We start from the raw sequence: 27,004 nt of genomic DNA, 5'->3' as shown, positions 1-27,004 counted from the left end.
TGTTAATCAATCTGCTAAAAGTGAACTTTTGAACAAAAGTGAAAGATAAAAACATTTTCTTACTCACAAATCTAAGATTCAAATCAATCCAACAAAATGTTTATAACTTTAATACTCTGTAGGTGTAGCTCATAGACGGACGTTTTTCAACGCATTAACATGGCACAGTATAAAATCATCTAGCGTCTCCAAATTCAACCCAACAAGAAACCAAATGAAACGTGTTAACAACAACCAAACCTTTTCTTTCGTTTTAATACCAGATGAAAGCAGAATTTACAATCAGAGAAAAGTTACAGTTAAAAAAAATGGTTGGGAACATGTGTAAAATGAAATATAATAAAAATAGTCATTCAGTACAGAGCCATGAATTAGAAATCACACCACTGATCGAGCCAAACCGACCAAAAAAAGAAAGCTAAATAGGGAGAATTTTTACTAGTTGAATCAAATTATCATTGTTTTTTATACTTTTACATCTCTATTTCATTTTCCTCTTGCAGGTATCAAGGCAGCAAAGCTGATGATGACTGGTTCAGATAAGGACAAGGATCACCAAAGCTTTGTTCTTTAGATCTGCCAAGCCATCTTTTTATCACAAACACATTTTTATCTTCTGGATGATTTGCACTAATTTAGGTTTGTTTGTTTCATCTTTGCTGAAATAACATGCAGAGCAGCATGCGAGGGTCATCTGACAGTGTAGTACAGCCATAATGTGACTTGTCTTGAATAAATAGATTTAAATGTAAAAAAAAGCCAGATGTTAAACCTCTGCCGTCAGGACGGCAGGTAAGACTTGGTTGAGTTACAGGTACAGTACCAAACAAATATGAGACATTAAATGAAAGGTGTCGCTTCTGCCATCATATTATCCACTTCTCTCCTGTTCATCTGCTTGTTCATTATGTGAAAAACAGTCTTTGTTTTATAGTCTTTGCTAAATAATGTGTCGTCATGTGTTGATTTCTTTGAATATAGTCAATATACTGACAGTCAGAGGGTGAAGTCTTTCACCTCTGGAGTGCTACCTCTTTTAACATGGCTGTGTTTTGGGAAAAATAAGAATTTTCAATGGATGTCACCACTTGAATCACCAGGATAAATCCTCTTTTACACACCTCATTTAAATCTACGAGAGCAAAGAGTGTAAGACTCACCTATAGAAGTGTTAATATAAAGAAGTTAGATAAATCCAACATGTAAAGCTGGAAACGGCATCTTCACTGCACTGACACGAAACCCACTCACTTCAAATGAACTGGTCTTATGGTGGGAAACATATTCAATAGAATAAATATGGCCATGCTGCTGTAATGATTGTAGTGAGGCAATGATCAATGTAGAACTAATGCTAAGCAACACATCAGCGGCTACAGTATGTTCTCAACAGGAACACCAATGCAGTTGAACTAAATGCTGCTACCCACTTTTCCGTGTTACAATACAATAGAGCACATAAAGTTGGGTTGGTGGCATTTGCAGACTTTAACATCCAAGTGATTCTGAGCTGTAAGGCCAGTTGGGTAAAATCGTGTGCACATGGATTCAGACTGTACTGAGCAGCGCACTGTGAATCGTGTTGATTCCTTGCACCCTGTAGAATATTGTGCCTCCAAGTACATATCTGAGACCCTGTGGTTACATTTTCTAAATAATTTATTGTTTATCTTCTGTTCTGGGTGAACAAAGTGAATCTGATTCGAAACAGTGAAAAGTAACAACAGTCTTAAAATGGCACTTACTGCAGCACGTCCTGCTTTGACTCCAACACTGTGCAGCAAACTGGCAAAAGCCCCTCAGAATATCAACGCTCCTGACCTCATGGCTTTCACCTGAAAAGTTGAGATGAGATACTCTGGCTTTTGCACCTGAAATCAGATCAGGTTAGGACATCACACTTCTTCCGTGTGCGTATATTTGAGGAAAACGCAGATGCTGTGTTCACTTCCTCGTGAAAAGAGAACACGCTCTGGTTTCTCAAAAGCATCTATTTCTAATCTTTATTTAGAACAGCTGATACATTTGGCACAAATCTTGTAGCCAAACTGAAATGACCCGGCCAGAACATTTCTCATATGCTTTGGAGAAACACGGCCCCATCGGAGAATACATTCATCTTAGTACAAACATGAATATTAACTAACGATACCTTCTCGAGCCTCGGGTTTACATTCAGTCAGTCAAACAGTTCACAGTTCGTACGCCACATCCAACAACTCAGATACACAGATTAAAGTTTAAGACATGGTTTAACATTTGGTCTAATGCACCTGATATCTGCACAGCTGGAAATGGAAAAAGTAAACTTCGTACAGAAGATACACAGCGTCCACTAAACAGTCGCCCGGTTCTGAAGTTACAGTTTTCCCTCCTTCAGAACCTCTCCTCCACTCAGCTGCCCCCCCTCCGTCCAACATTTGGCTTTTCTGAAGCAAATTGGAAACACGAGACGGTAAAAGTGAAAGCGACTCACGTGCTACTACAGCAGAATATATTCATTGTTTTCTTTCTGTTGTGAGGTTAAGTTTCTTTCATGTCTTCAGTGCTGAGCTCAGCTGATGGTGTTGAATGACACAGATGTGTCAGATGAACATGAACAGATGTTCTAAAGCACGTCAGGCTCTGGGCTTCTGTTCAAACTGTCCACCGTCAGTTCACTGCCCAGGCATTTTAATGGCATCTATGACATAATGGTGTAGAAATGGACACTGGTGTTCCTGGGCTCATGTCCACATGTCCACTGATGGCAGATCAGTGAGTGAGGTTTGGTTCAGCAGCTCAGTTCGGCCCGCAGACGGACAGAGGATGACACGGGAAGTGGAGAAAGACAAGAGAGTTGCTGTCTCTTACTTGTTTCATTTTTCTGTTTTGTCCTTGGTATCATAGTCCCAATTTTTAGCACCCCCAACATATTTTTCTATTCTTATTTAAAGGTCTTGAAAACCCAGTTTAAGCTAAGGCCCCACTGACCTTCACAATCTTCTGTAATTTCAGAGTTTTCTCATTGGTTTATGATTGAGCAGACTGAAAACTGAAAAAATGTGACATGACAAATATATCAACATTTAGGTTTAAATCATACCACAAACATTTTTGAGTGTTAACGCTTGAATATTTTAAAATCTGATTTGATTGCTGATTATTTGATAAATGTTTACTTTAATCAACGAACATTAAAGATTTGAAACCAAGTTTACAGGTTATTTAACCCCAACTCTCTTGGAAGGTGTACTTTTTCATCTCCTACTATCTGTACCTTTCTGTCTTGCCTCTCTTTCTACCTTCCTCCATCTCCCTCTCTCTCTCTCTCCCCCGTGGTCACTCCTCTGTGATGGTTGGCAGGTGAGGGCTGATGGGTGAACTGGGCGTGCTCCGTAGATCAGGCCGGATGTTGACGCTGGAGACGGACCATACGTCACTTAGCTCTGCAAAGGGAGGCAAAGGTCAAACCGTTTGGAGTTTATACCTTTACATATCAAGGGGCATTGTGGGTAATACAGAGGCCACACTGGAGGAGATGGGGCTCAAAATCACATGAGGGTTGGGGTGGAGGCATCTACTGTATGAACGAAACGATGAGATTAAAGAAAACAAGTATATGGTTCATGACGCAGAGACACATGTTGTAGTAAAGAGTCATTTCCAGGCCTCATATGCTGTAGTTGTCTTTTGAAGGTCATTTGTGGTTGTGACATGTCTTGCACCTCTTTGTGCACAACTACACCTGAGAAGCCCAATTTTCTCTGATTATAGATACACGGTCTAAGTGATGTGAAATCCACACCAACAGAATTTTTTTTAGATTTTCCTGGAAGTGTGTCACTCATCCATCTCATGAGAAACTTTTATTTCTACAAATGTATTAATCCACACTCATTCCAACAGATGTCATCTGACATTTTTATAAAAAACATTGTTAATATAATTTTGCTCTTGCTTCCCAAGTGACACTTAATCCCTGCAGGGATTCAAATCACACAAATCTCTAACTCGTGTTTACACCTTGCAAACACTTGAGAGGTTTTATATGTTCACTGATCAAAGTCCACAGTTCCACTATGAGCTTAATGCCATTTTGTGGAGGGTTCATGCCAGTGGTGTGGAGAACACATGTAAGCTTGAATGTCTCATGCAGGGTTCAGGGTTCATACAAGGTTCCTGAGGGGCTGACATGCAGGGCTGACATGCAGGGGTGTCATGGGTTGAAGACCAAGGGGAGGGAGACGAGGCCTCCAGCAGGGGGGGCAGATTGGAGGGGGCTCCAGCGAACACAGATGACCTCTGCAGAGTCTGACACAAACAACACAAACAACACGTACGGCAGGGAATCACTGCATGCAAAGGCGCCAATCGTGAAATCATGTCTCGTATCTGCTGGTCCAACTACAGCTTGAGCCAAGGTACAATTACATTAATACTTTGACATTTTGGGAATATGATTGTTTGCTTTGATCATTTTTAACTATTTTGGCGTTTTTTTCTTCCCCTTTTAATCAATTACAACTTAATCCTGACCCTTACACCAACTAATATTGGCTCATCTAGTTCCTATGAGGACAGCAACATTTTAGGAATATTTAACCAAAACTGTGCAAGTCCCCATATACAAAATTCATAACTGCTGATTCGAGAAAAAAATTGTAAAAGATTAGTTTAGAACAATATTCAGTTTTAAGAATTAAAATTTGTACATCTTTTTTCATGAAGAATGAATAATATTTTCTTTTGGTGTCCAATTTGGACATGAGATGTGTATCTCAGGATGGAGACAAGGCCTTTGATAAAACACTGTGTCTTTGTTAACTTTGGATGGATGTAAAAAACAATTACACACAAGACACATCTATGAGAAGATAATTATTGGCATACCCGTCCTGAACTTGCTGTACGGTCCGTTCTCATGAGTCTGACGACTGCCGGACCAGAAGGGCAGGCCTCTCTCTCTCCACCTGTGACACACACACACACACACACACACACACACACACACACACACACACACACACACACACACACACACACACACACACACACACACACACACACACACACACACACACACACACACACACACACACACACACACACACACACACACACACACACACACACACACACACACACACACGAGAGAAATCAGAGGAGCAGGGAATAAGCAGGTGTGTTACTGTTTCTCTGAGAAAGCCATGTGTACCAAGTGCTTTGAGGTATACACTGAGCACACGTGTGTGAAAAAAAGATAGATAGAAGATAGAAGGGTCTGATCTGAATCCCACTGACATTCACACTAACACACTTTTTATTTCCTCACTCTAAGGGCCAGCGTTATGCTAAAAAATGAGTCATCTGAACATGACAGAAAGCACATTTTCAAACGGTCTCTACTGGAATACCTTCTGCCTGTAGAGTGTATTTATATTCAAAGACACTGAATGACAGAAAGTGAGAAATATCTCGCAAAAGCTGTAACGTGACCAATGCAGTTGGCTGCTAATGAATTTGTAATGACTGCCGGGTTAGTACGCTTTGTGACGAGAGTGTCCGCTTGCGCCAAGTAGTCTCGTCAGATGTCTGTCACTTCTGTTAAATCGTGTCTACTGCCAATCACTGTCTTTATATTTGAGGCCAATCTCAAAATAAAACCTCTCCCACAGGTATCTGCGCTCCGCTGTTGTTTGTTTTGCCGTGCTGAACTGAGCACATTGAAAGTTTTGCATGATCTCTGCAAAAGTATATCTCTTTTTTTCCCAGGATTCTGTAAATGATGGCCTGTACAACATAAAGTACCAGGTAGAAAAATGAATCAACCCTAATGTCAGCAGTCTTGTGTCATCGCTCATATGTCACTTCAATTTCCACAATTTCCATCCAAACATTGATCAAAAACTCATTTGCTGGCCACAGTGACATCTCAGATCCAATATTAATAGTAAGACTTCATCAGCAGCCGGGATGACTCAGCCCTGCACAGCTTCACCAGCCCGACACCAGACGTTACAATTAGCAGGGGATGGTAATTATGAGAGCAGCAACTGTGTGTGTGTGTGTGCGCGTGTGCGCGTGTGTCTACGCACCAATGGAATATGAAAATGGCGATGATGAGGAAGGCCGACACAGCATCAGTCAGAATCCACATCAGACTATATTCTTCTGGAGTCTGGAGAGAGACAGACAGAGAAAGCGTTGATTAGATTTGCTAAAGTAAAAGTTTCTCTCATCTGTTGGAACAGATACGGACGAGAGTGAACCTGAATGTAATTTCTTCGGTTAGTGATCAAAAAGCCCAGAGCTGAGACTTGAACACACGTATTAAAGCCTTTGATCAAACACATTTGAATCTACACAGACGCGCAGCTCGACGAGAGAGAACGTTTATGCAACCAGTAGGTCACAGGCTCAATCTTCTAACACCCACGACACCTGCTGCAGAGATTTTCAGACTGATGCAGAACCTCCCACCTGCCTCCTTCAAAGAGCAGACTCTTCATGTCACTGCAATATGCCAAGCCTTACATCCTGATCAGAGGAGCAGGGTGTCTGTAAACTTACAACACAGCCTGGTGTGTTGACTGTGAGTGATTACTGTGTTGATGTAGCATGAAATACATTATTCAAAAAAACAACCTAATAGTTAGAACTGAGCATTGCCGGTTTTAATCTTATTGGATCAGGCGTTTTTGTCTCTTGACCTCAAACATAAACATAACCCCTAACCCTAACCCATCATGTACAGTAAAATCTGTCTTTTGTGGGTCCACAAATGTCATTGAAGTACCATGACAAATCAGTAGAAACCCATTAAATAATTATTTGTCTTTCACCAACACAAACCAGATTTAAGAAAATTTCCCATTTTCGAGCAATTGCAGTTTGCACACTTATTGGATTAACACTTTAGTTTTGTCATTCCAGATAGACAGCTACTGTAGGACAGCAGACTTAAAGGAAAATACAAGGTGAACATTTTTCAGGACCGCAAAGAAAATAATATCTGTAAGAGCAGAATCTGCTCACCATAAGGAAGAGGGGCTTGTTTATGTTGGACAGGACGTGGACGGAGTTGGTGGTTACAGACTGAGCTCCGGCACACCAGGCCAGAGTGTAGAGCCACGGCTGGCTGATCACATACAGGTTCGTACTGATGTTCACTGACTGGTACTTCCTGGAGAGGGAGAGGGGGGAGAAAGAGGGATCATGGGGTGGGGGAGGAGAGGAGTGTAATTTATCACAATGGTGGTATTTAATACACTTCCCACACACATATTCCCCACACACTTGTTGGGATGAAAGCGTCCTTTGAACATCTAATGATTATCGACTTAGGTGAGTGAGAGAGACAGAAAAACAGAGATGAGTAAGAACAGGGAGAGAGAGAGGAATAGAGAGAATTACCCTTTGCCAGATTATACAACCTGGATTTGCATAATCTGGGAGTTGTATAATCTTGTTATTACTTGTGGTCTCTGGTTGTTAAATCACACAAAGGGCCACTTCAGCTCAGTCTGAATAGTTCTGAATGTGCAATTTAAACATTAAACTTTTTTTGAAATTAAAAGTTATGAATTATGAAAGTTTTTGCTAAAAAATAGCCCTTAAAATGTTGTTTGTCCAAATGCTTATAACTCAATAACTTAATTAATGAATTTGTGTGTGTGTGTGTAAGGAGTACCAGATCTGTTGTTGAGACATGGTGCTGTAGTGCAGGTTCAGTCTGGTGATGTGACCATCAGTCAGTTCCTGAAGAGAGGCTTTTTCTCCTGAGGTCTGCTGCAGCTCTGGGTCCACAGCCTGGACCAACTCCCTGTCCTCAGACGGCAGCCACAACACCTACACACACACATTAAAACACACACACACACACACACACACACAGTTACAAGGAAAACATACATTTATCCAAAAATGTCACCACTTGCATCTAAATTAACTCAAACTGCTCGAGGTTACTGAACACAATGATATTTTGAAAAGAAAACCAAGAAATAGATTTGTAGAACAAAGACAGGAAGATTCAATCATTGATTATTATTCAAGTCATACAACAAACCAACCCAGACTAGTATTCAATAAAATAATTCTGTGTCACCTTTGTACTTGAACGTTGAATTGAAAACTCCTGTACAGTTACCTGTGAGGAGTTGATGTGGGCCTGCACCACCTGCAGAGTGGTGTTGATGTATGAGTCTCCATAGGGATGTCCATATGGTGGCCTACGCAGGTCAAACAGCACTAGTCTGCCGCTACGGGCCGCCACCTCCAGGAACTGGGCCAGTGAGGGAACAGACTGGTTCTGTGCCTGCAAGCGGTCCAGCTCAGTCAGGGACGACACAGTACCAAACGGATCCCTCTGCAAGAGAGTGATGTTGAAAAAAAAGAAAAAGATGCTTAATAATCATCATAGAAAAGGGGGGGAAAAGGGAAATCTAGTAATTGATTTTGATTATCCAAAAAAGGAAGGATGTCAAGCTCTAAAAATTAATGCACATACAAGAGTCAGATGTGTTTTTAGTTCATTATCATCTCAGAGGGAGATTCATTCGCCCTTCAGTGGGAGTTCCACACAGTAATGCATTTCTTTGAGCAAACCAAACCTCATTTTGAAACAACTGCAAATCGTGTCGGAGAGTGTTTTTGTTGGTCTCACCGATAAGAACCAGTCTCCAGCATTCAGCTGCTGCAGCTCGGCCCAGGTGAACAGGGAGGCATCGAGGTGTGTTCGATTTGGGAAAACCTCAGCAACGTTAGTGGTTCTCCTCAGAGTGGAGTCATGCATTAGGAAGGGAACGCCGTCATAACTACAGAGAGATGGAAAGCAAGGTACAAATGAGCAGGTGCAGAGAGGATGATTCATCAAGAAGCATCAAAGCTCCAGACACAGACAGACGCACACCAACACACACGGGGGTCACCGGCAGTATGGGGTCAGCTAACCTGCTAATGCTGCTAATCCCTCTGTTTTCTTCTGCATGCTAACTCACCAGCCGTGGGCTGACGGGGGGGGGGCTAGAGGCTAACTGGATTAGCATGGCACTAATCACCTTAGCGCCGAGGCTGGCACACTAGCATCTGATCTGTGTAATCAGCGACGAGGCCCGGCCCCGGCCTCGGGTCACCGTTGTGGCCAACTGCTCCTCTGATAATTTGAGCAGCATGAAAACATGTTGAGTAAAATGATTTGACCCTTTCACTCGGAGATAATTGGGGCGACTTGAAATAAGTGTGAATGTAAAATTATTTAACATCTGTTGTTCTATTATTCAGACAGAAAGTAATCAAGGGACACTCGCTGCCAAAGGCCACTTCAGTGGTGCTTTTTTTCAATTCTGCGACTAAAGGATGAAAAAATAAATGAAGTGATATCAAACCTTAGAGAACACAATAGTAGTAATATTAACTACAAGAATTCATGGTCCAACTGATACATACTGTACACAGAGGTGAGGAGAATTAATACCTGATGGTGACGTCGGTCTCCAGTCCTTCTCCTCCAGCTTCCACTGCCTTCTCAAACGACATCAGCGTATTCTCTGGAGCAAGCTACAAACACACAGACATACATACACATTCCCAGACTGATGCAAAACAACACAGACATACAAACAGTCCACATCTCCAGATCTCACCATCAAACTTGATGACTAAAATATTATCATAGCCTACAGAAAAGATGGTCGAGAGTGGGAGTGAAAAGCCGTACAGAAACCCAGGGTCTAGTTGTAATGGTTCAGTTGAGTCTCACCATAGGAGCCCCTCTGTGTCCGATCAATGTCGGGGTCGGTCCCAGCATTCCTGCTTCTTTAATGCAGGGCGAGTACATTCCCAGGGGCACCAGGTAGAGAGAGAACAGCACGGACAGGTAAAGACCCAGGACAGCCACCTGACGCACTGCGGAACACACAACACAGACTTGAAATCTTCTTCTTTTTATATAACTAAATGCAAGATATTGTTTTTTTTGTGTTTTTTTTTTTCAATCTAGGACTTTTGGTTACTACAACTGCTTCTGGTTTACTGAAAATGAAATCAAATGGAAGTAGAAGAAGAACACTAACAACACACTTTAGGGTCCTGACCCACAGTTTTCAGCCAAAAGCATTAGTGAGAATCTCTTTATAGTTATGGGTTTTCACCGCACACTGTCAGTGCATCTGCAGAACACCGTGCCAAACAAACCAACAAATCCAAAAACCAAGAGCTACACCTTCAAGCCTCTATATGGCCCAATTAAGGGTTACAGTGTACTAGTTTAGAAATCGGAACCCTAATCGGTTTAATATACAGTAAATCTTTCCTGATAGGATCAACATGGTGGTCTGGGACTGAAAATGCAGCCATATGGGAAACAGGCCGAATGACTGCCGTCTGGTAAGGGAGCAAATCCGCCTAGGGAAATCCAAGCAAGGACTTTTGTCATATCTTTTAAAAGCTTGTTTTACAATAAAACTAACATGGAAATGCCTTCTGTTACTTGGGTCTAACTGCGCAACAGTTATTGGAATAAAAAACAAAAAAAATCACAAGCAGCGTGAAAACTGATAAGGCTCTTTGATCAAGAAACTCTACAGTTAACCTGATTACTTTTTCCATCCTACTGCAGGTCACCAGTAAAAGGAAGAGAGAGAAGAATTGGTTTCTAACGCCAGCAGATGCTCTTGTCAGACACAAGCACAACTGGTACGTTGACACCCAATTAGCTGAGGCAAACAAAAGTGCCCTAAACTACTGACCATCTCTGATAACAACTCACAGGTCTGTTTCCATCTTAACACAGCACTATTACCCTCTCACATCTAAACACCCATTAGTGTGTGAATTAAACCAAAACTACAAAACCAAACATCCAGACCAGTGTTCATGTCAGTAGAGTAGAAAAATAGGAGCTTTATTACATCCTATGCTTCAGCAAATCTCTCTATCTCCATTATCCTCCTGTCAGGACCCCCCCGAGATGACTCAGCATCACTTAACCCGCTGAATCACCATGGCAACCAGTCATAGTACCCATGGAGACCAAGAGAGAAGAGAGATGCAGAGAGACGCAGAGGTCAAAGTCATTCAGTTGAGAGGAAAAGGCAGTCAGACACAATGCGAGAAAGAAAGAGTGACCAAAAGAGGAGTGAAAAGAAAGACGGCAGAAAACAGGGCTCAGCTAGAAGAAAGTAGGTCGGAATGCGCAAGGGACCACAGAAAGAACAGATTGACTGAAAGAGGGAAAGAAGATAGAACCAGAGAGACAAAAACAAGAGTGCAAAAATGAGTAAAAGAACAAGGCATTGATTTTCTGTTAAGTGTAAGTGCAGAGGGGAAAAGACGGATGGCAGGGAGCTGTACAAGCCAGGCCTGACATGCTGCTGAGGGGTACGTTTGATTTCAGAATAGTTGTATTCTCAGCGGGTGGAGCAGCTCAGTACTACTGCAACTGAAGACTTTAGAGCAGAAACACATTCACCGTCTTCCAGAAATAAGTCCATATGTCATTTTAACAAGGTCCTTGAGCCCATTTTATTTCCTCCAGTCCCTGCTGTCCTTCAAGGATCGAGAGCTCTCCGTCTTTCTCTAGCACATTCCCGAATATAAAGTATTTTGATGTACTGTGGGTCCTGGAGAAACTGGCTGAGCTGTTTTGGTAATCTGGACAAAAAGTAAAATTAAATCTACCAATGAATAACACTCAACTAGGGTGAACGCTCTGAACAGGTTTGATAAAATAATGATTATAAACATAGAAGGATAATGATCTGGACATTTTCTTCGAGATTCAAAGCTGACAATGATAAATACTCATCAGGTTTCTTACCTTTTTTGTTCATGCGGAAGAAGTGTAATGCTAATGGCCAGGAGAGAATCGCCATTAGTGAGACTGCAGCCACATGGAGGAACGGTGCTGTCACCTAAATGATAAAAAGAGGAAGAAAATCACAGAGAAAGAGAGAAAAAGACAAGACATTGGTCAAAATGTCAGCACAGTCTCACGCATTTAATTCAAAATGAAGTATGAATAAATACAGTCACAGCATTAACTGTCATTAATACAATGTTTCTTAATATATCTCTATTCTCTCCTGTGATTGGCTGGTGTGTCAGGGTTGGCTAACCTGCAGAGAGAGAAGCAGAGTTTTCCATTCTTTGCTCCATAGGTCCGACAGGATGGCAGTGGCTGTGACGGAGAACGCCAATGTCACCACGATGCCAGTCTGACACAAACAAAGGAGGACAAGAAAAAACAACTTATTATAAATTATAACAAGGGGGAAGACAAAAATACTAAATAATTGTGTGTGTGTGTGTGTGTGTGTGTGTGTGTGTGTGTGTGTGTGTGTGTGTGTGTGTGTGTGTGTGTGTGTGTGTGTGTGTGTGTGTGTGTGGGGTGTACACCTTGTGGCTCCAGTGGAGGTAAAGCCTTTGACCCTCAGAAAGAAGGCACACGGCCAGCACCTGGAAAATAAAAAATAAAGCACATCCAGGGATTTTAACCAGCAAACTTTGCTGTAAAAATGACATTGCCTGTAACCAAGCTGCAGAGAGTTTATACTCAGAGTAGTATTCTAGTGATATGTTTGCTTCTTTTCATTTTTGATCTCTATGTTCATATCTGTGCATCAGTGTGCTTACCAAGAGCAGAGCGATGTACGTGAAGAGAGCAGCAGCAACAACCAGCAGGACCAGAGACCAGGGAAACCAGAAGCCAAGAGTCCCAAAGTTAAACCTGAAGACGCGTATGACAAACAGCCATCAGCCATCACATAGTGTGCTTAATATTGTGAATCAAGTTTGTACAACGACTAGGTCCAATTTATTCATTGTTAACATGTTCATTTTACTTAAATGTATTTGTTGATAAAACAGCTACCCATAACCCCATCATAATGACAACAAATGACCTACAAATGACAATAAAAAAACATGTGTCTTTGCCAACGTGTAGGCACAGTACCAGCTGTGTGAAACCCACCAGTCAAAGTCGATGTAGTCGTTCTGAGCTTCACTCCAGAAATAGAGGAACAAAAAACTCAGGAAGAAGGTGAGGATCAGGAGGCCAAAACTGCCACACTCCACCTGTAACGTACACACAGAAAGAGAGGACTTTGACCAAACTACCCAAAGAAAGTTATTCAACTCAATTATCTGAATCATTTGCTAATATATTTATTAAGTCCACTTAGTCATCGTATCAACATTAAAAGCTTTTAGGGCTTTTCAGTATATAGATTTATAATGGTAGCGTTTTACTGTGTTAATAGTAATAATTTGAGGCAAAATAGCAACTCGCTGATTCTACACAATCTGACAGATACAGGGAAAGTCAGTCATGTTACACACTGCATATGGAAGCAGTATATTTCGATACCAGCTGACAGAGTATATACTGTGTGTGCTGATAGATTTTCAGAGAAAAGCAGGGAGCAGAAGAGTCAGCAGGCCGGACGGAGGAAAACCGCCCAGGGAATCAAAAGTCTGCACAATCATCAAACTAACAAAACTCAACTCATTCTGTGTGTTCGTGTGCGTGTGTGTGTATACCTTGCTGCAGCAGCACTCTCCTGGTTGTGACCGGGCTCTTTGGTATCGTCTCCATTGGCAACCATAGAGGCCGGCCAGGCAGGAGACAAACGGCTGGTGTTCATACCTGGTGCAGCCAATTAGAAATTAAAACAATTAAATAAACATCTGCATTTGTATCTGAATAAACTGAAACAATGCCCATAACACAGAAAAAGACTCAAATTTGTCATCTTCTTAGAGATTTTGAGGATCAGACTGAGAAAATCATACATTTTTAAAAAATCTACATTTTAGAAAATTCAAAGTATTCTGGAAAAAGGCTGCTACTCAACGCTGTGTTTATGGCCTGTACAAGTTCTACTGAGTTTCAGTTTTTAATCACAAATGTATTAATCAAGATAGATTTGATAAGGGATCAAAAGGGTTCAGACTCAATAATCCAATTTGATTCTGAATTTAGATTAAATCCTTTGCTAAATCCAACTCCAACACTGTAATAAATAAACTGACACTGGTCACAGAAATATGCCACATCAGATGATGCATTCTCTGTACAGCAAAATGCACCGTGACTTATCATTTCACAAACGTCAAGCATTATGACAGTTTTCAGAATGACAAGAGAAATCAGGCTGGGTGTCATAAAATTAAACTTCTCTTAACTGACGGTGGTGACGGTGGTGACGGTGGTGACGGTGAAATATAGTTCTGTACCTTTGCAGCAGCTGCCGCCGCACCACCTTTAGCTTCCCCAGCTTCAGTCTGGTCACGGGCAAACACTCAACCCACGGCCCGGCATCACAGAGATAGAGAGAGTGAGAGACGGTGAGTGACAGTGAGTGTGGGGAGAAAAAGAGAACAGTAGGATAAGGTAAGGACAGGACAGAGAGGAGGGAGGAAAAAGGCCAGGACCCTTGGCTGCCACACCTAGAGGAAGAGGAGAAAGTTTTGATCAATTTAAAAATGTATTCATAGGAAAACTAGACTCAGCAGAACACTGTGTGTGTGTGTGTGTGTGTGTGTGTGTGTGTGTGTGTGTGTGTGTGTGTGTGTGTGTGTGTGTGTGTGTGTGTGTGTGTGTGTGTGTGTGTGTGTGTGTGTGTGTGTGTGTGTGTGTGTGTTTTTCTGGTTTTATTCCTGTGGCCTGCTTAAACTAACCCAGAAGACACAAATATTCACAGAAATACACGTGATCTAGATCTAAATGTGTATACACTAGTTGTGTCTACTCTGGTGATTTATGACACACACACTACTTCTTCATACTACATTGCTGGAGTTTTGACCTCCAGATAACATTTCCTGGACGTAGGTAAAACCAGTAGACTTTTTTGAACAACATATTTTGTATCGTCAGACCGAGACACTGACATTCAATTACTTATTAGACATTGAGATATATTTCTTGTTTTCCCTCAAGTCGTCCCTTTGACAGCTCGACAACAGCAGCAGCAGCAGCAGAGTGGTTTATGTAACAGTTCTACATCCACTGCTCTACTGAAGCAAATGCCACCAAGAAAAAATTAAAAGCAGTCAAGGTTTTAATTTGCCAACCAGTGAAACAGGCCATTCAATCAGTCAATCTGCCAATAATTCAGACCCAAAGTGGGACAAATCACCTCGGTTTGCACGTCACATCAACAACCAATAGGAAATGTGTAATGTGTGTTGCTAATATTTCCCAAAACAAACCAGCAGTCACACTAAACATTTATACATGTTCACTTTCTCTCATATCACAGATAGTAAACCACTGTAGTTGCACTAATGGTGATCCTGATGTGATACTGATGTGTATAAGACCCAGATGGCAACCTACAGTGATGTTGGTCCAACAACAGCTGTCATAGCGGCTTAATGCAAACACTACATTATAAATACTCCACTGGCCGGTATGAACTGGTTTGGTCCTAAGCTACAAGATGTATGATTTCAGTATAGAGCAGCAGATGACTGTAGCGGTAGTTATGGAAGTGTTTTACAACATTGACGTTACATAACTCAGAGGTACAATCTAAAAACAAGTAGAAATGGTATACTTCAGACATGAAACTATGCAAATGTAGCTTTCCAATTTTCTTCGGCCCAACATGACCCTTGAGGTGATTATGACAGATCAGCTACAGCATCCGTCACAGCAGGTCAATTAAAAGCACCACGGGAAACGTATAGGTGATTGTTTTTGGGACAACCACCTCCAGGGATGATTGCAGTCTCCAGTCTCTGGAACCGTTATGGTTGGGGTCAGGCACTGAAAAGTTTGGGAACCCCTGATTAAACTCATGTGCATTTGCACTGTCAGTGTAACAGGATATAGTTGTATGGATGAGCCTGGTTTTTGAAGCTGACAGATGGTAAGTGCCCTGTTTTGTTGATCTCCAGTACATCAGGACTGAATAATAGATGCTGGTGTCTGTAGCTGCTTGTTGGTTGTCTCTTCCACACGCCCTAACAACCTGTGCAACTACAGTTTGCACAAGTGACACAAAAACCTACTAAATGACAGACTGGTTACAGATCTCAGGGGGCACACAGTTTTTCAAATTACCCTTAAAAAAATACTCATCAAAGTATCATCATACCCTTTCACTGCTGATACTTTTCTGGACTCAACAGATCCTAACGTCAGGCCTGTTGGGTAGGTTTGTTATTATTATTTTTTTTATTTAATTGGTTTCTTGGTTAAAGACATTTTCACTGTTGTTTTTTGATCCATCCTTGAAAGTATTTAGCGTAAAACATTAGTCAAGAGGCCCGACCCATTTATATAATACGTAATCAAGTGACAGTTAACAGTATCACATCTGCACCATCATCACTGTATCTGACCAATACAACTCCACTAAACATACCAGTATATTCTTCTTGACATTTACAGGACCTTCGCTTTGCCTACATCCAAATCCATGTATCTCAAATGCTCTGCACTGATCAATTATATTCTGCTCTATTCTTCTGCATAATAACCAATTTATTTGTTTCAGTTAAATTTTTAGTCTAGGCCATGTAATTCAAATTAACTGTATTTTATCCCAATTTGACCTGTACAGTTTATTTTTGTTAATTTTGGTTCCGTTTTGTCTCTGCCACAAGACGAACAGGCCGATGCCATGGCAACTGTGACATCAGATCCATTATTACTGCTGAAAAGAGGATGAGGGGAGGGGAGGGAAACAAGGGGAAGCAGATGGCGCAATAAAAGAGGGAGACTGAAGAAACTTGAGAGAAATTATCATCAGGCGACGGCATTCTCTTTACAACATGTTCCACACACACTAACATATGGCAGCATAAAGTTATATGAGAGGGACATAAAATAGTCACAGTGAAAGAAATATACAAAAGCAGGAACTTAAAATAATAGAGGGTGAGTGAGATCAGCGCACATACTAATAATCAAGTAAAAATGAGCGATGGCTGAAGTCCAACATCTAAAGATATCTGATATACAGTGATGAAACAAACATGAAGACCTTACGTTTAAGACACTGTCTTTGGCATTTTTATGGACAAAATAACAATTAATAAATTAACAAAATGGAATTTTCTCTATAGATATTTAATTCTAATAAAAATGTTGGATGAATCTTTTCTTCTTATTCTTCTATATCAAAAGATGATACTGTGTCCATTTCAATGAATTTCTATTAATTTATCAACATCCATCAAAATATATACAAACACATATATATACCTGCTCCCTTTGACTATTAAATAAGTAAATTGAATAATTATATGATTAAAGGTGACCTCAGAGAAGGCTGGTTACCTGATTTGAATCCCGACAGCTGTGTTTTGTCACTGAGCAGGTGCGGGTGTCATAAAGTGTAAAGACAAGGTTATTTAAAATAGGAACACTCTTCTGACATCAGCACAGGCTGATACTCAAACCACAGCAGAGACACCTATGACTGTTTTCCAGTACGTGTCAATCCTCACCGAGGCTGGGATTTTACCATATTTTTGATACTGGTAAAAGTAAAAAAAATGATCTGGGCTGCGGCTACAGTATGAATTTCTTTTGAATTTTATATTTAATAAAATATAAAATGGACAATTAAACAAAAGGGTCTTTTGACTTAGGGATTATGCATTTACTCTGAAAATGATGAAAGCCTAGTTCTTCTCCCTCTGTCCATCTGTCTATTTTTCCTACATCACCATTTCACCCTCAACTAATTGTCTTAACCTCAGTTTTTCTTCCATCCTATCTCCCCTGTTCTTCTGTCCATCTGTCAGTGTTCCTCTTTCCCTCTGAACACCCTCTGGACACTGGCCAGCAAACTACACATCTTCATTCAGCCAGCACTTTACAGAGAGAGCCAAGGTCAGCTAAGTCCTCGAGCCTTTGGAGTCATATACAGAATGAGAATATTTATAGCTCGCACTTTTAAACTACAACGACACTACAGAAATTAAAATGGTCAATGGTCAGCTAAAGCACTTTATACCTGACGTCAAACACAAGCCTATAAACATGGTCAGATTCTCTGAAAGTACCAACTAATTGTATGACCTAAAACATTGATTATTAACTAAACATCCGTTTAAGTTATTAGGCATCAAGCGTTGTTGACCTATGATTTCAATTTTAGTTGTTATCTATTGGCTCCTGAACATGATAAATGTCTTGCAGAACAAAATGTTCCTCATTTGTTCCGAGTTCTTTGTCTATGGTGAAAACTGCAGCAGATTTGAAGAGTCATCACTTCAGCTATGTTTCACTACAGGTGTGGGTGTATTTTCTGAGTCATGATTCAAACCTAAAAAAAATGAGCAGCCTACATCGGGATGGATTACCTAACCACATTTCAAAGTTCAGCTTTATAATCTTTACACAATGATGCTTTGTGGGCGTAATAAGAGAGGAAAAAAAGAATAGCGTGGTACCTGCACTTGATGAACCAAATTTCAGTCCTCACTTCCCGCCTGCTGAAGTGCCCTTGATCTCAGCTCCTGCACGGCTGCACAGTGACATCTGACCTCCATGGAAAAGGCAACAATTATACCTGTTGAGAGATAATTTTACACAAACTCAATAACATAACCCATTATTCACTGACGAGATGGCGGGAGATCTACATGTCACCATCAATGCATGATTTCCCTTTCTTGGTATAACAAGGCAGCAATCAACCGAACCCGTGTGGTAAACATTGACATGTCACAACCTCTGCACAGAACAATTTCCTTTTCTCACAGGAGCAAAGTGCAAACTGTCCTCAGAGAATAGAGAGAAGCCAACATGACACATGAGGCAGAACGCTGGGTCGCTGAAGCAAACAGCTGTAACTACTGAACCACTGCGGCATCGCAGGAGCAACGCGTCACAGGTAAGAGTCAGTGTTTGACACAGAGTCAGACACGCAGCACTGCTCGGATCCCAGTGTGGGACGTCCTTGGGTACATCACTACGACATGTGCCATATGTGCCTCTTCCTGAGGGACTGTATCTCTATCAAACTGTATCTGTATCAATCTGCAATACTTATAGTTGATTAAAAAGCGAAAATGCTAAATGGCCAAAATTCATTGGATAGTGTACTTTTGATCGTAGAAATGTCTAGGTCTAAAAACAACGGACAATTAATTGAATTAAGCTTAAACCAAACTAACTTGTCAGTAAGGAAATCCAAATTACTGAAACACTTCTTTTCGGTCATGACATTTTAACTCATCGCTGATAAGCCACCATGTACAAGGTCATAAGGATAAATAGTATGTTAACATCCCAAGGTAATGTCAATTGAATTCAAATGAATCACTGGTTGATAACATGTTGTTGTTTTTATTTACAGGGCGAAAACACTGACCACATTTTCTGCCACTGACCCAGGTAAACAATAAAAGTGGTATTTTTCAGGACTGTTCCAGTTTCCACAAGCGTTGCTCTACTTTTCCAAAAGGTTGTTGAAAAAGTGTGTAGTGAACAAAGTCGGCGCTTTTCTCCTCTGCTGAAACCAAGGTCCTGACGATATTTAGGTCAAAAATAAATCATCACTGAGGACTCCGATACTCGATATGTAAACCGATCTATCTATAACCTAACGGGCTTCTAATCTTTCTTGCCATGTTGTGTATAACGGGCAGCGGGTCTGTAAAGAATCAGCGTCAGATATATTGTATAAAGAAACACATTACGTTGCCTCCTCAGTCTTATGGTCAGTCTGTGTCTTAAACTCGACACAACCCTCAACCCTCTAGTCAGGTGTGATATGGACACTAACGCTGTGCAGGAGGGGTCCATCTTCTCTCCATGCAGAAGGGACATGAAAACCTGAACGGTTAAACAGATCACAGAGGTCGGAGACTTGTAGTTCAATACATAATGACACACACAAACACTGTCTGGCTGCAGCCTTTATGGAGGATTCATCGTGAAATAAGGAACCATTCAGACTGATTCATCTCTCCTTTAAGACGCCATTAAGATTTTGGAAGCAATTCTGGGAGTAGTTTCCATTAAGGTTTTTTTTCTTCTAATGGGGATATTAAAAGTTGATCCTGAGCGCCAGCTAATATTTCATCATTAGAAGCAGCTTCAGAACGGCCCACTCAGCAGTCCAAATCTGCAATGCACCAACATCAAGCTATCACAAACCCATGACGAGTTTATCAAATACAAAATTAAAAACAAAACAAAAAAATCCAACCTGCCACCACTGGGCTTCTTGTCTTCTAAATTGTACCTTTAACAACACTTCCACACCATGAAACACCTTTGTGCCATTGTGGGTCTGCACACGGCTTTTCACCATCAAAACATCACTGGAGCTGGAGCCGAGCCGTCAAACATCTTCATCTCTGTGGGACGTGGGGAACTGACGCAGCTGGGCAGAGGAAAGGTTAGCAGTCGGTCATGTTTCACTTGCCCGCCCGGCTCCATTACATCTGACAGGATCACCGAGTGGCTCATATCAGCGCCAAGAATTAATTTATTACCCAACAGTACAACTGGAGACATGGAACCTGTTCACAGGGGCTGTTCCCTTGCAGCATGATGTGAGGCTATAAAGCCCTGTTCTTCTTCCCAAACCAGTAATAGAGATATTTGACTTATTGCAAATCGTGGAAAAAAGGAAATCCTTGAAAAGAGTAAAGAAAAATGTTTCTAATGTGTTTAACTCAGTCTCACTCCCACTGGAGTCCTCTCAGGACAAGGAGGAAAAATAATGTGCAAATAACAAAAGGTAAATGGAGCAAACAGGATTAACGTGGCTGCGGACTCATGTAACCTGTCTGATGTCGAGAACACGGCACAGAGTTCAGGCACTTTAACACTCTTCACACTTCTGTCCTTCCAACAGTAACAGCAGCAGCTTATAACTGGGGACACGCGTAAGAATCTCCAGGCAGTTTGTAACGGGCCCTTTAACCAGCCACTGCACGCCTGTGGTTTCAGGATGTGAATAGGCACATGAGTAGATTCAACTTTAATGATTCCCTTGGGGGAAATGGAGGATTGAGACGCATGGATGTAAAGCAGGTCAGTGCTAAGAAAGATGTAAAGACGTCAACGTAGAAAGTATTTAAAACATATTGTTTATTAAACAGTAAACTGGAGAATTATGTGGTAAATACACCGATGAGTTACCGCAGACCGAACATGCGGCGAGTTTTGCTAGAGATACCCGGCAGCGGATCCTGGCGGTGAACGTGATTGGTCCCAGACTGTCCAGGTAAAACTAGAGATGGTGGTGGTGGTGACGGAAAACCAGCAGAGCTGAGCACAGATTCCACAGTGCTGGAAGCTGCAGTGCCACTGTGTTTCAATGTGTGATTTCATCAGGGTGAAAAAAAATGACGCAGCAAAACGCACACAGCACTGGAGGAGAAGAAAAGACAAAAGAGGCACAAGAGTTGTGTTGGCGTGTCTCCGATTCAAGAAAATTAGGATGATCTTTTCAGTGGTTTAAGCTTCTGAAACACTTGTTTTATTTCAAATTGGTTTAATCTCTTTAGGTTTTAGGAAATAAACCACAATGTTAATAAACGAAAACACTTAAACTGCACACACAAAGGGGAAACTAACACACAGCATTCAGACATACACAGCATGTCACACTTTGGCCACTCTGTGTGCGTGCGTGCGTCTTTTATTGGCCACACACCAATAAAAGAAAGATACTGTACACAGATAGATGGACAGAGGCTCAGAGCGCAGGGGAGACAGTACACATACAACAATGCAGCCCTCTGTATCCAGACCACTCAGCTCTCTGCTGTTCACTCACGACACTAACAAATCCCACCAAAGCCAACAACAACAACAACAGCAACAACAGCTATACCAGCAGGCATGTGATGACATAGACTGTGGACTGGTGGTACAGTAAGTCTTTCTTCACACAACAATGTATTGCATTGCAGAATTAGCTGAAATGTCAGAGAGTTGTTCAGGCCTGGAGGGAGGCTGGTTCAATACCCCAGACATGCTGAGAAGAAGTATGAGGTGCCTTTGGGCAAGAAACTCAATTAAAGCTGCTTCGCTGCAGACGTGAGGGACAGAGACCAAACGGACGCCGCTCTCACTTCTCAACTGTGCTTGACGACATGACTCTTTCATTACTGCAATATTTCCCCACAGTGATGAACGTCCACACTCTCCTGTAAAATTGCATCTTTGGAGAAGGCAGATTTTTTAAAAAGCATCGGAGGTAGCAGCAACACAACTGCAGACAGTTCATCACATAGTGTATCATGAGTGGCCACAACAAGCAAACGAACAGTGTTAATGCCGAAAGTGAAATGTCAGAAACTCCGGATCTCTGGAAATAGGAAAGGTAACAAATCAGACACCAAACACAACAGGACCTTAAAAACTGTACGACTTTGGGGACTTAAGAGGATCAAAATCCAGACTAGGCAGTAAATCCAGGACTAATCATTTCAGAAACATTCCAGACACACGGATCCTGTGATTGCTCCTGGTAGTGGTTTAAATGTAAATCTCTGCGCTTCCTTTCTTGTGTGCGTAGTAGTACCCACTTCACAATCAAGCTGGTCACATTTGATAGGACTCTTTTTCATCTGTCCTTTAATTTGCGACAGACAGTTTCTCAGGCAGACGATAGTGTTGAGACTGGTGGAGAGTGGTTTGGCTGTGGCACTTGAAAACTGGTATGTCACTTACAGCAGTGTTTCCCATTAATTAACTAGAATGTGTCGACATGAACACTTGAAAAGAAATCTATGGGATATGAACTACCTAAAATGACAGAAACAATCCAAATCAAAAATGAGTTTGACATGTAATATGATTTTTTTTTTTTTTTTTACATTTTGGTCCATATTCCATCTGCTAACATGGAGGGGGCAGGGATTAAAACCTATACTGCAGCCAGCCGCCATCGTTAGGTTGTATCTCCTCTTTTTGGGAGCTGTCATGCTGTTCATTTCTATTTTTACCTGCAGGCAGATAACGTGTAAAACAGGTATGCCATTACCGTTAGACCAGCTACAGCTATTCAGTATATTAGCGTCGTGATCTTGGCCTCTGACGAGTTTGGCCATCAGCACCAGCTGTAGCGGCCGATGCCGTGAGCTCAAAATGTGTAAGAGGAGGTATCTGTCATGCTTTCTAGGCTGATCCACTTATGCTCATACTTGTGACTGCAAAGACCTTTAAGAGTGTGGAAATAAAGCCAAAATATACTCCGAACTGACCATCATAATTTGATATAACAATACATCTACAAGGGCGATGAGAATGGGACAGGAGTGCGTCCAGTGGTCCCTCTCCCTAAATCTCCTCTGTATTTCTATATCCTATATACACAAAGTCCAGAGATTATTTTCTGATCCTCTTCTCAATTCAGCCTCTAATGCTTTCAATAAGTCTCTCCGATCTGCAAACTGTCTCTCAGAGACGCACTCACACCAGGAGCACCTGTGCTGAATAATGCAAGACCTTTGTTAAGATCTCTGCTCCCCATGACGATGATGGTGATGATGATGATAACAACAAGATCATACCTTGAGATGATACCCTGACAGGGTGATACAGTTACGAATGTGAATCTAGTGACCTGAAGCAACCCTGACCACAACTAATCCTTACTGAAAACCTACATGGCCCTCTTACACCTGGTCATAGACTCACTCAGTGTATTGATCTATGGGTTAACAACGAGGCAGCCCCACAGAGACTTGATTCTGATTAGACAAATGGCCAATCACCAAAGAAATGTCAGTAAATCAACCGTCTGCAGAAGAAATGACACTGATAGAACAGTCATCCTCTCAGTGTGGGACATTCCAGTTCTTCTAAGGTTAATGTGAGAGATAAGGGGAGAGAACGATGGGATGTTCCCTCCTCCGTGTCGGATGAGATGATAAAAACAGACGAACCTATAACCAAATAAATAAAAACACGGATTTGTTGTTTTTTTTCAAAAACACACTGCGACATTTAAATCAATTTATTCATCGACAATGACGACAAACGAACGTGGGGCCTGGATATTTTTTTTCCCCAAAAAAAGGAATAACCTGCGCTTTTAAATAGTTAAACGTTTCAAATCCAACTCCGGATGAGGTCCAGACATAAACATAAACAGCAGCATGAAATCACATACGAATCGATGTCGAAGGTCAAAAAGGAAACTAAACGAGGGCTTGTCAGAGGGAAGGAGAACACGGATCGACCTCAATCAGCGTCATAGCGATCAGCTGGTTCCAACCGCGGACAGTTCTATGTATCGATCAGCTGTTCAGCTGGTTCCAACCGCGGACAGTTCTATGTATCGATCAGCTGTTCAGCTGGTTCCAACCGCGGACAGTTCTATGTATCGATCAGCTGGTTCCAACCGCGGACAGTTCTATGTATCGATCAGCTGTTCAGCTGGTTCCAGCCGCGGACAGTTCTATGTATCGATCAGCTGGTTCCAGCCGCGGACAGTTCTATGTATCGATCAGCTGGTTCCAACCGCGGACAGTTCTATGTATCGATCAGCTGGTTCCAGCCGCGGACAGTTCTATGTGATACTGTGAGACACTGTTGGTGTCTGACGATGACTGCATTTTAATCAAGAATGTTCAATAAATGAACAACATTTTGTTCAGTCCATTAAACACTGAATCACAGTGTTCAAGGAGTGAAACCACACGCAACGCAGAAGCGTCATCGAGTGAAGAAATGAACATGTTCTCACCTTCAGGACGTGTCTGTTGTCGGTCGGTTGTCTGTCTGTTGTCTGTCTGTCTGTCCGTTCTTCTTCTTCTTCTTCTTCTTCTTCTTCTTCTTCTCGGACCGTTGATGTTCGCGATGCGTCGCGAGGCACGCGCCGCCGTGTGCTGCAGTGGTCTCGTGCAGGAGGACTGTCGCGAGCACGCGCGCCCCGGCCGTGACTGCGCGAGGGCACAGCTGCGTGCACGAGCAGCGGCCGCGAGGGGGTCGAGCAACCTGTTGCTGACGTCAGCAGCACGTCGCACTCCCATGTCTCTGCCTCAGTTTATTACAACTGAGACAGGGGGGGAACTCCATCTTGAAACAGATTGAACATACATTTATGAATCATGTGGATTTTTTTTTTTGCATTATTGGCACATAACATTTATCAATATAGACCTATTTATTATTTTTTGCAATGCCAGTTGAGCAGCTTCCCAGGAGAGGGACTGGAGAGGCTTCAAAATGACTGCCGTTTGCTTTCCTTCAACTAGATCAGTACTACTAGATCAGCCTTCTTATCAATATTAGTGGACATTTAAATTGAGGTTATTTGTTTAAATTGTGAGTTTTCTGCTTTGGACAGTAGTAGCCAGGCTGCTGGCATTGACTTAGCCATGGTGCTAACGCTGACACCAATTAACGCTATAGGAGCCCGAAAACAAAGTATGAGAAGTATCTGCTTCCTTACCGCCTTCTTGCTACAGCAGCATCTTTCATGACACTGACCAAACAATAATACCACCTGGAAGGACTACTAGGGTCATGGAAGTTGTCTGTTTCCTCTTTAGGATAAGAAATTCAAATGTACACCTAAATGTCTCATTTGGTTGAAAATTAACTTTAAGTTGAACTTTGAAGCCAACACAGAAGAGAACTTCTGCAGGAGAAAAGATGGCAACCAGAGCATCCATGGCGACTGGGCAAACTCCATCTACTGAAGAAGTGTTTCATGAAATAAAAAGCTCCAGGACAGAATCTAACTGGACGTAAAGACGACTGTTTTATGAAGCTCAATCTGTTTATGCTGCTCCGCATGTGAGAAGCACAAAGCCCGCAAGGAGCAGACTGTGGTTAAATGGTGCATGTCCCATGTGAGTTTGTGTAAGTATGAATGTGCAGCAGGGCAGCGAGTACAAACATTCACTTAATATGTTAAATGGCCCTGGATGAATAAAGGTGTAAAGAGTTACCAAGTGTACAGAGAGAGAAAGGAGAAAACAAACAACACAATAATAAAATGCCCTTTATTCTCAGAGGCACATAAACTCAGGTTGTACACAAAGATGTACACACAGACATCGACGAACAAGCCCCCACACAGTCACTGGGGTCCCGTCTCTCTGCTTATGTAACGCCTACGCAGAGTGTTGTCATGGCAACCTGGTGCACCTTTCATCAAAGCGCATTGAATCTGGTCAACAAGGCATGGATAACAGAGCCATCAAAACACACATACCTGTACGTTCTTGTATGTATTTGGTACACAAAGTCCCTTTACCCTAACCTTAGTGCCTTAATCATGACAACTGAAATCCTTTTTCTGACGCTACCTACCTAAATCTGATTCCACCATGAGTCCTTCAGGACCAGCCGAGATGTCCTAACTAGCCAAAAAATGTCCCACTCCCTTTGGAAGGTCTGCGGGCCTCGTCTTACACCCAAAGCGGCGTCAAGTGTCATGCAACACAGCTGTCATTGTCTCATCCGGCGCCCACGTTGTTTAAATAGCAAACACACGTCTGTCCAACTGAGTACCCATGGGCGTGCTGGTCTTGTCGGCACATTGATATTTTGACCAATAAAAAAATTGGCCTGAATTCAATGTGACAGTATTTCACTATTCTATTTCAAGGGCACATTATCAGTATGGTTATAATGTGGCCACATAGGCGAGTGCACAACACATGTACATTCTGCTGGTTACACACTCAGATGATCTGCTCATGCGTGAAGTGTTACCTGGAAAATCGCCCAAGCTGCTCTTTAAAGGGAATGGGAGAAGGCACTCTGATTGCTTTATTGCATGGTACACGAAAAAGACTTAACTTTAGACTCTTTGAACCATGCACCTGGTTCAGGGACCTTTTATATTCACTGTTAAACTTGCAAAAGTTGATTTGCGCCCTAAATGCACTTGCTCCATGTGCTTAGATCTTTGGAATAGAGTCTTAAAGTATAATGTATTACAGGTCCTCACAAAGATTGAAGGACCGTGCATGTCTGATGATAGCCTGTAAAAGACATCTGTTCACTGAGTCAACAATCATTTTAAGAGGAAATGGACACACAACTTTACATAGATACATCCCAACGTGTGTCTACGGA

General features: G+C 41.8%; 1 protein-coding gene across 1 annotated transcript; it reads right to left on the bottom strand.

The window, feature by feature from the left end:
- Positions 1-224: 224 nt before the first annotated feature.
- Positions 225-24,945, bottom strand: gdpd4a (glycerophosphodiester phosphodiesterase domain containing 4a). Its single transcript, XM_035623369.2, has 18 exons — positions 24,759-24,945; positions 18,397-18,448; positions 14,221-14,268; positions 13,525-13,630; positions 12,956-13,059; positions 12,616-12,709; positions 12,379-12,438; positions 12,099-12,197; positions 11,801-11,894; positions 9,743-9,888; positions 9,458-9,540; positions 8,648-8,798; positions 8,132-8,350; positions 7,673-7,830; positions 7,018-7,165; positions 6,078-6,160; positions 4,873-4,952; positions 225-3,428 (listed from the first exon to the last, which is right to left on the bottom strand). The coding sequence occupies exons 1-18, from the start codon at positions 24,943-24,945 to the stop codon at positions 3,322-3,324; spliced, it is 2,019 nt and encodes a 672-aa protein (XP_035479262.1). The 3' UTR covers positions 225-3,321.
- Positions 24,946-27,004: the final 2,059 nt, after the last annotated feature.

The sequence above is a fragment of the Scophthalmus maximus genome, chromosome 11 (genome assembly GCF_022379125.1).
Source record: "Scophthalmus maximus strain ysfricsl-2021 chromosome 11, ASM2237912v1, whole genome shotgun sequence".
Classification (NCBI taxonomy): domain Eukaryota; kingdom Metazoa; phylum Chordata; class Actinopteri; order Pleuronectiformes; family Scophthalmidae; genus Scophthalmus; species Scophthalmus maximus.
The sequence above is the reverse complement of the archived record's forward strand: the minus strand, read 5'-3'. Positions and strand labels throughout refer to the sequence as shown.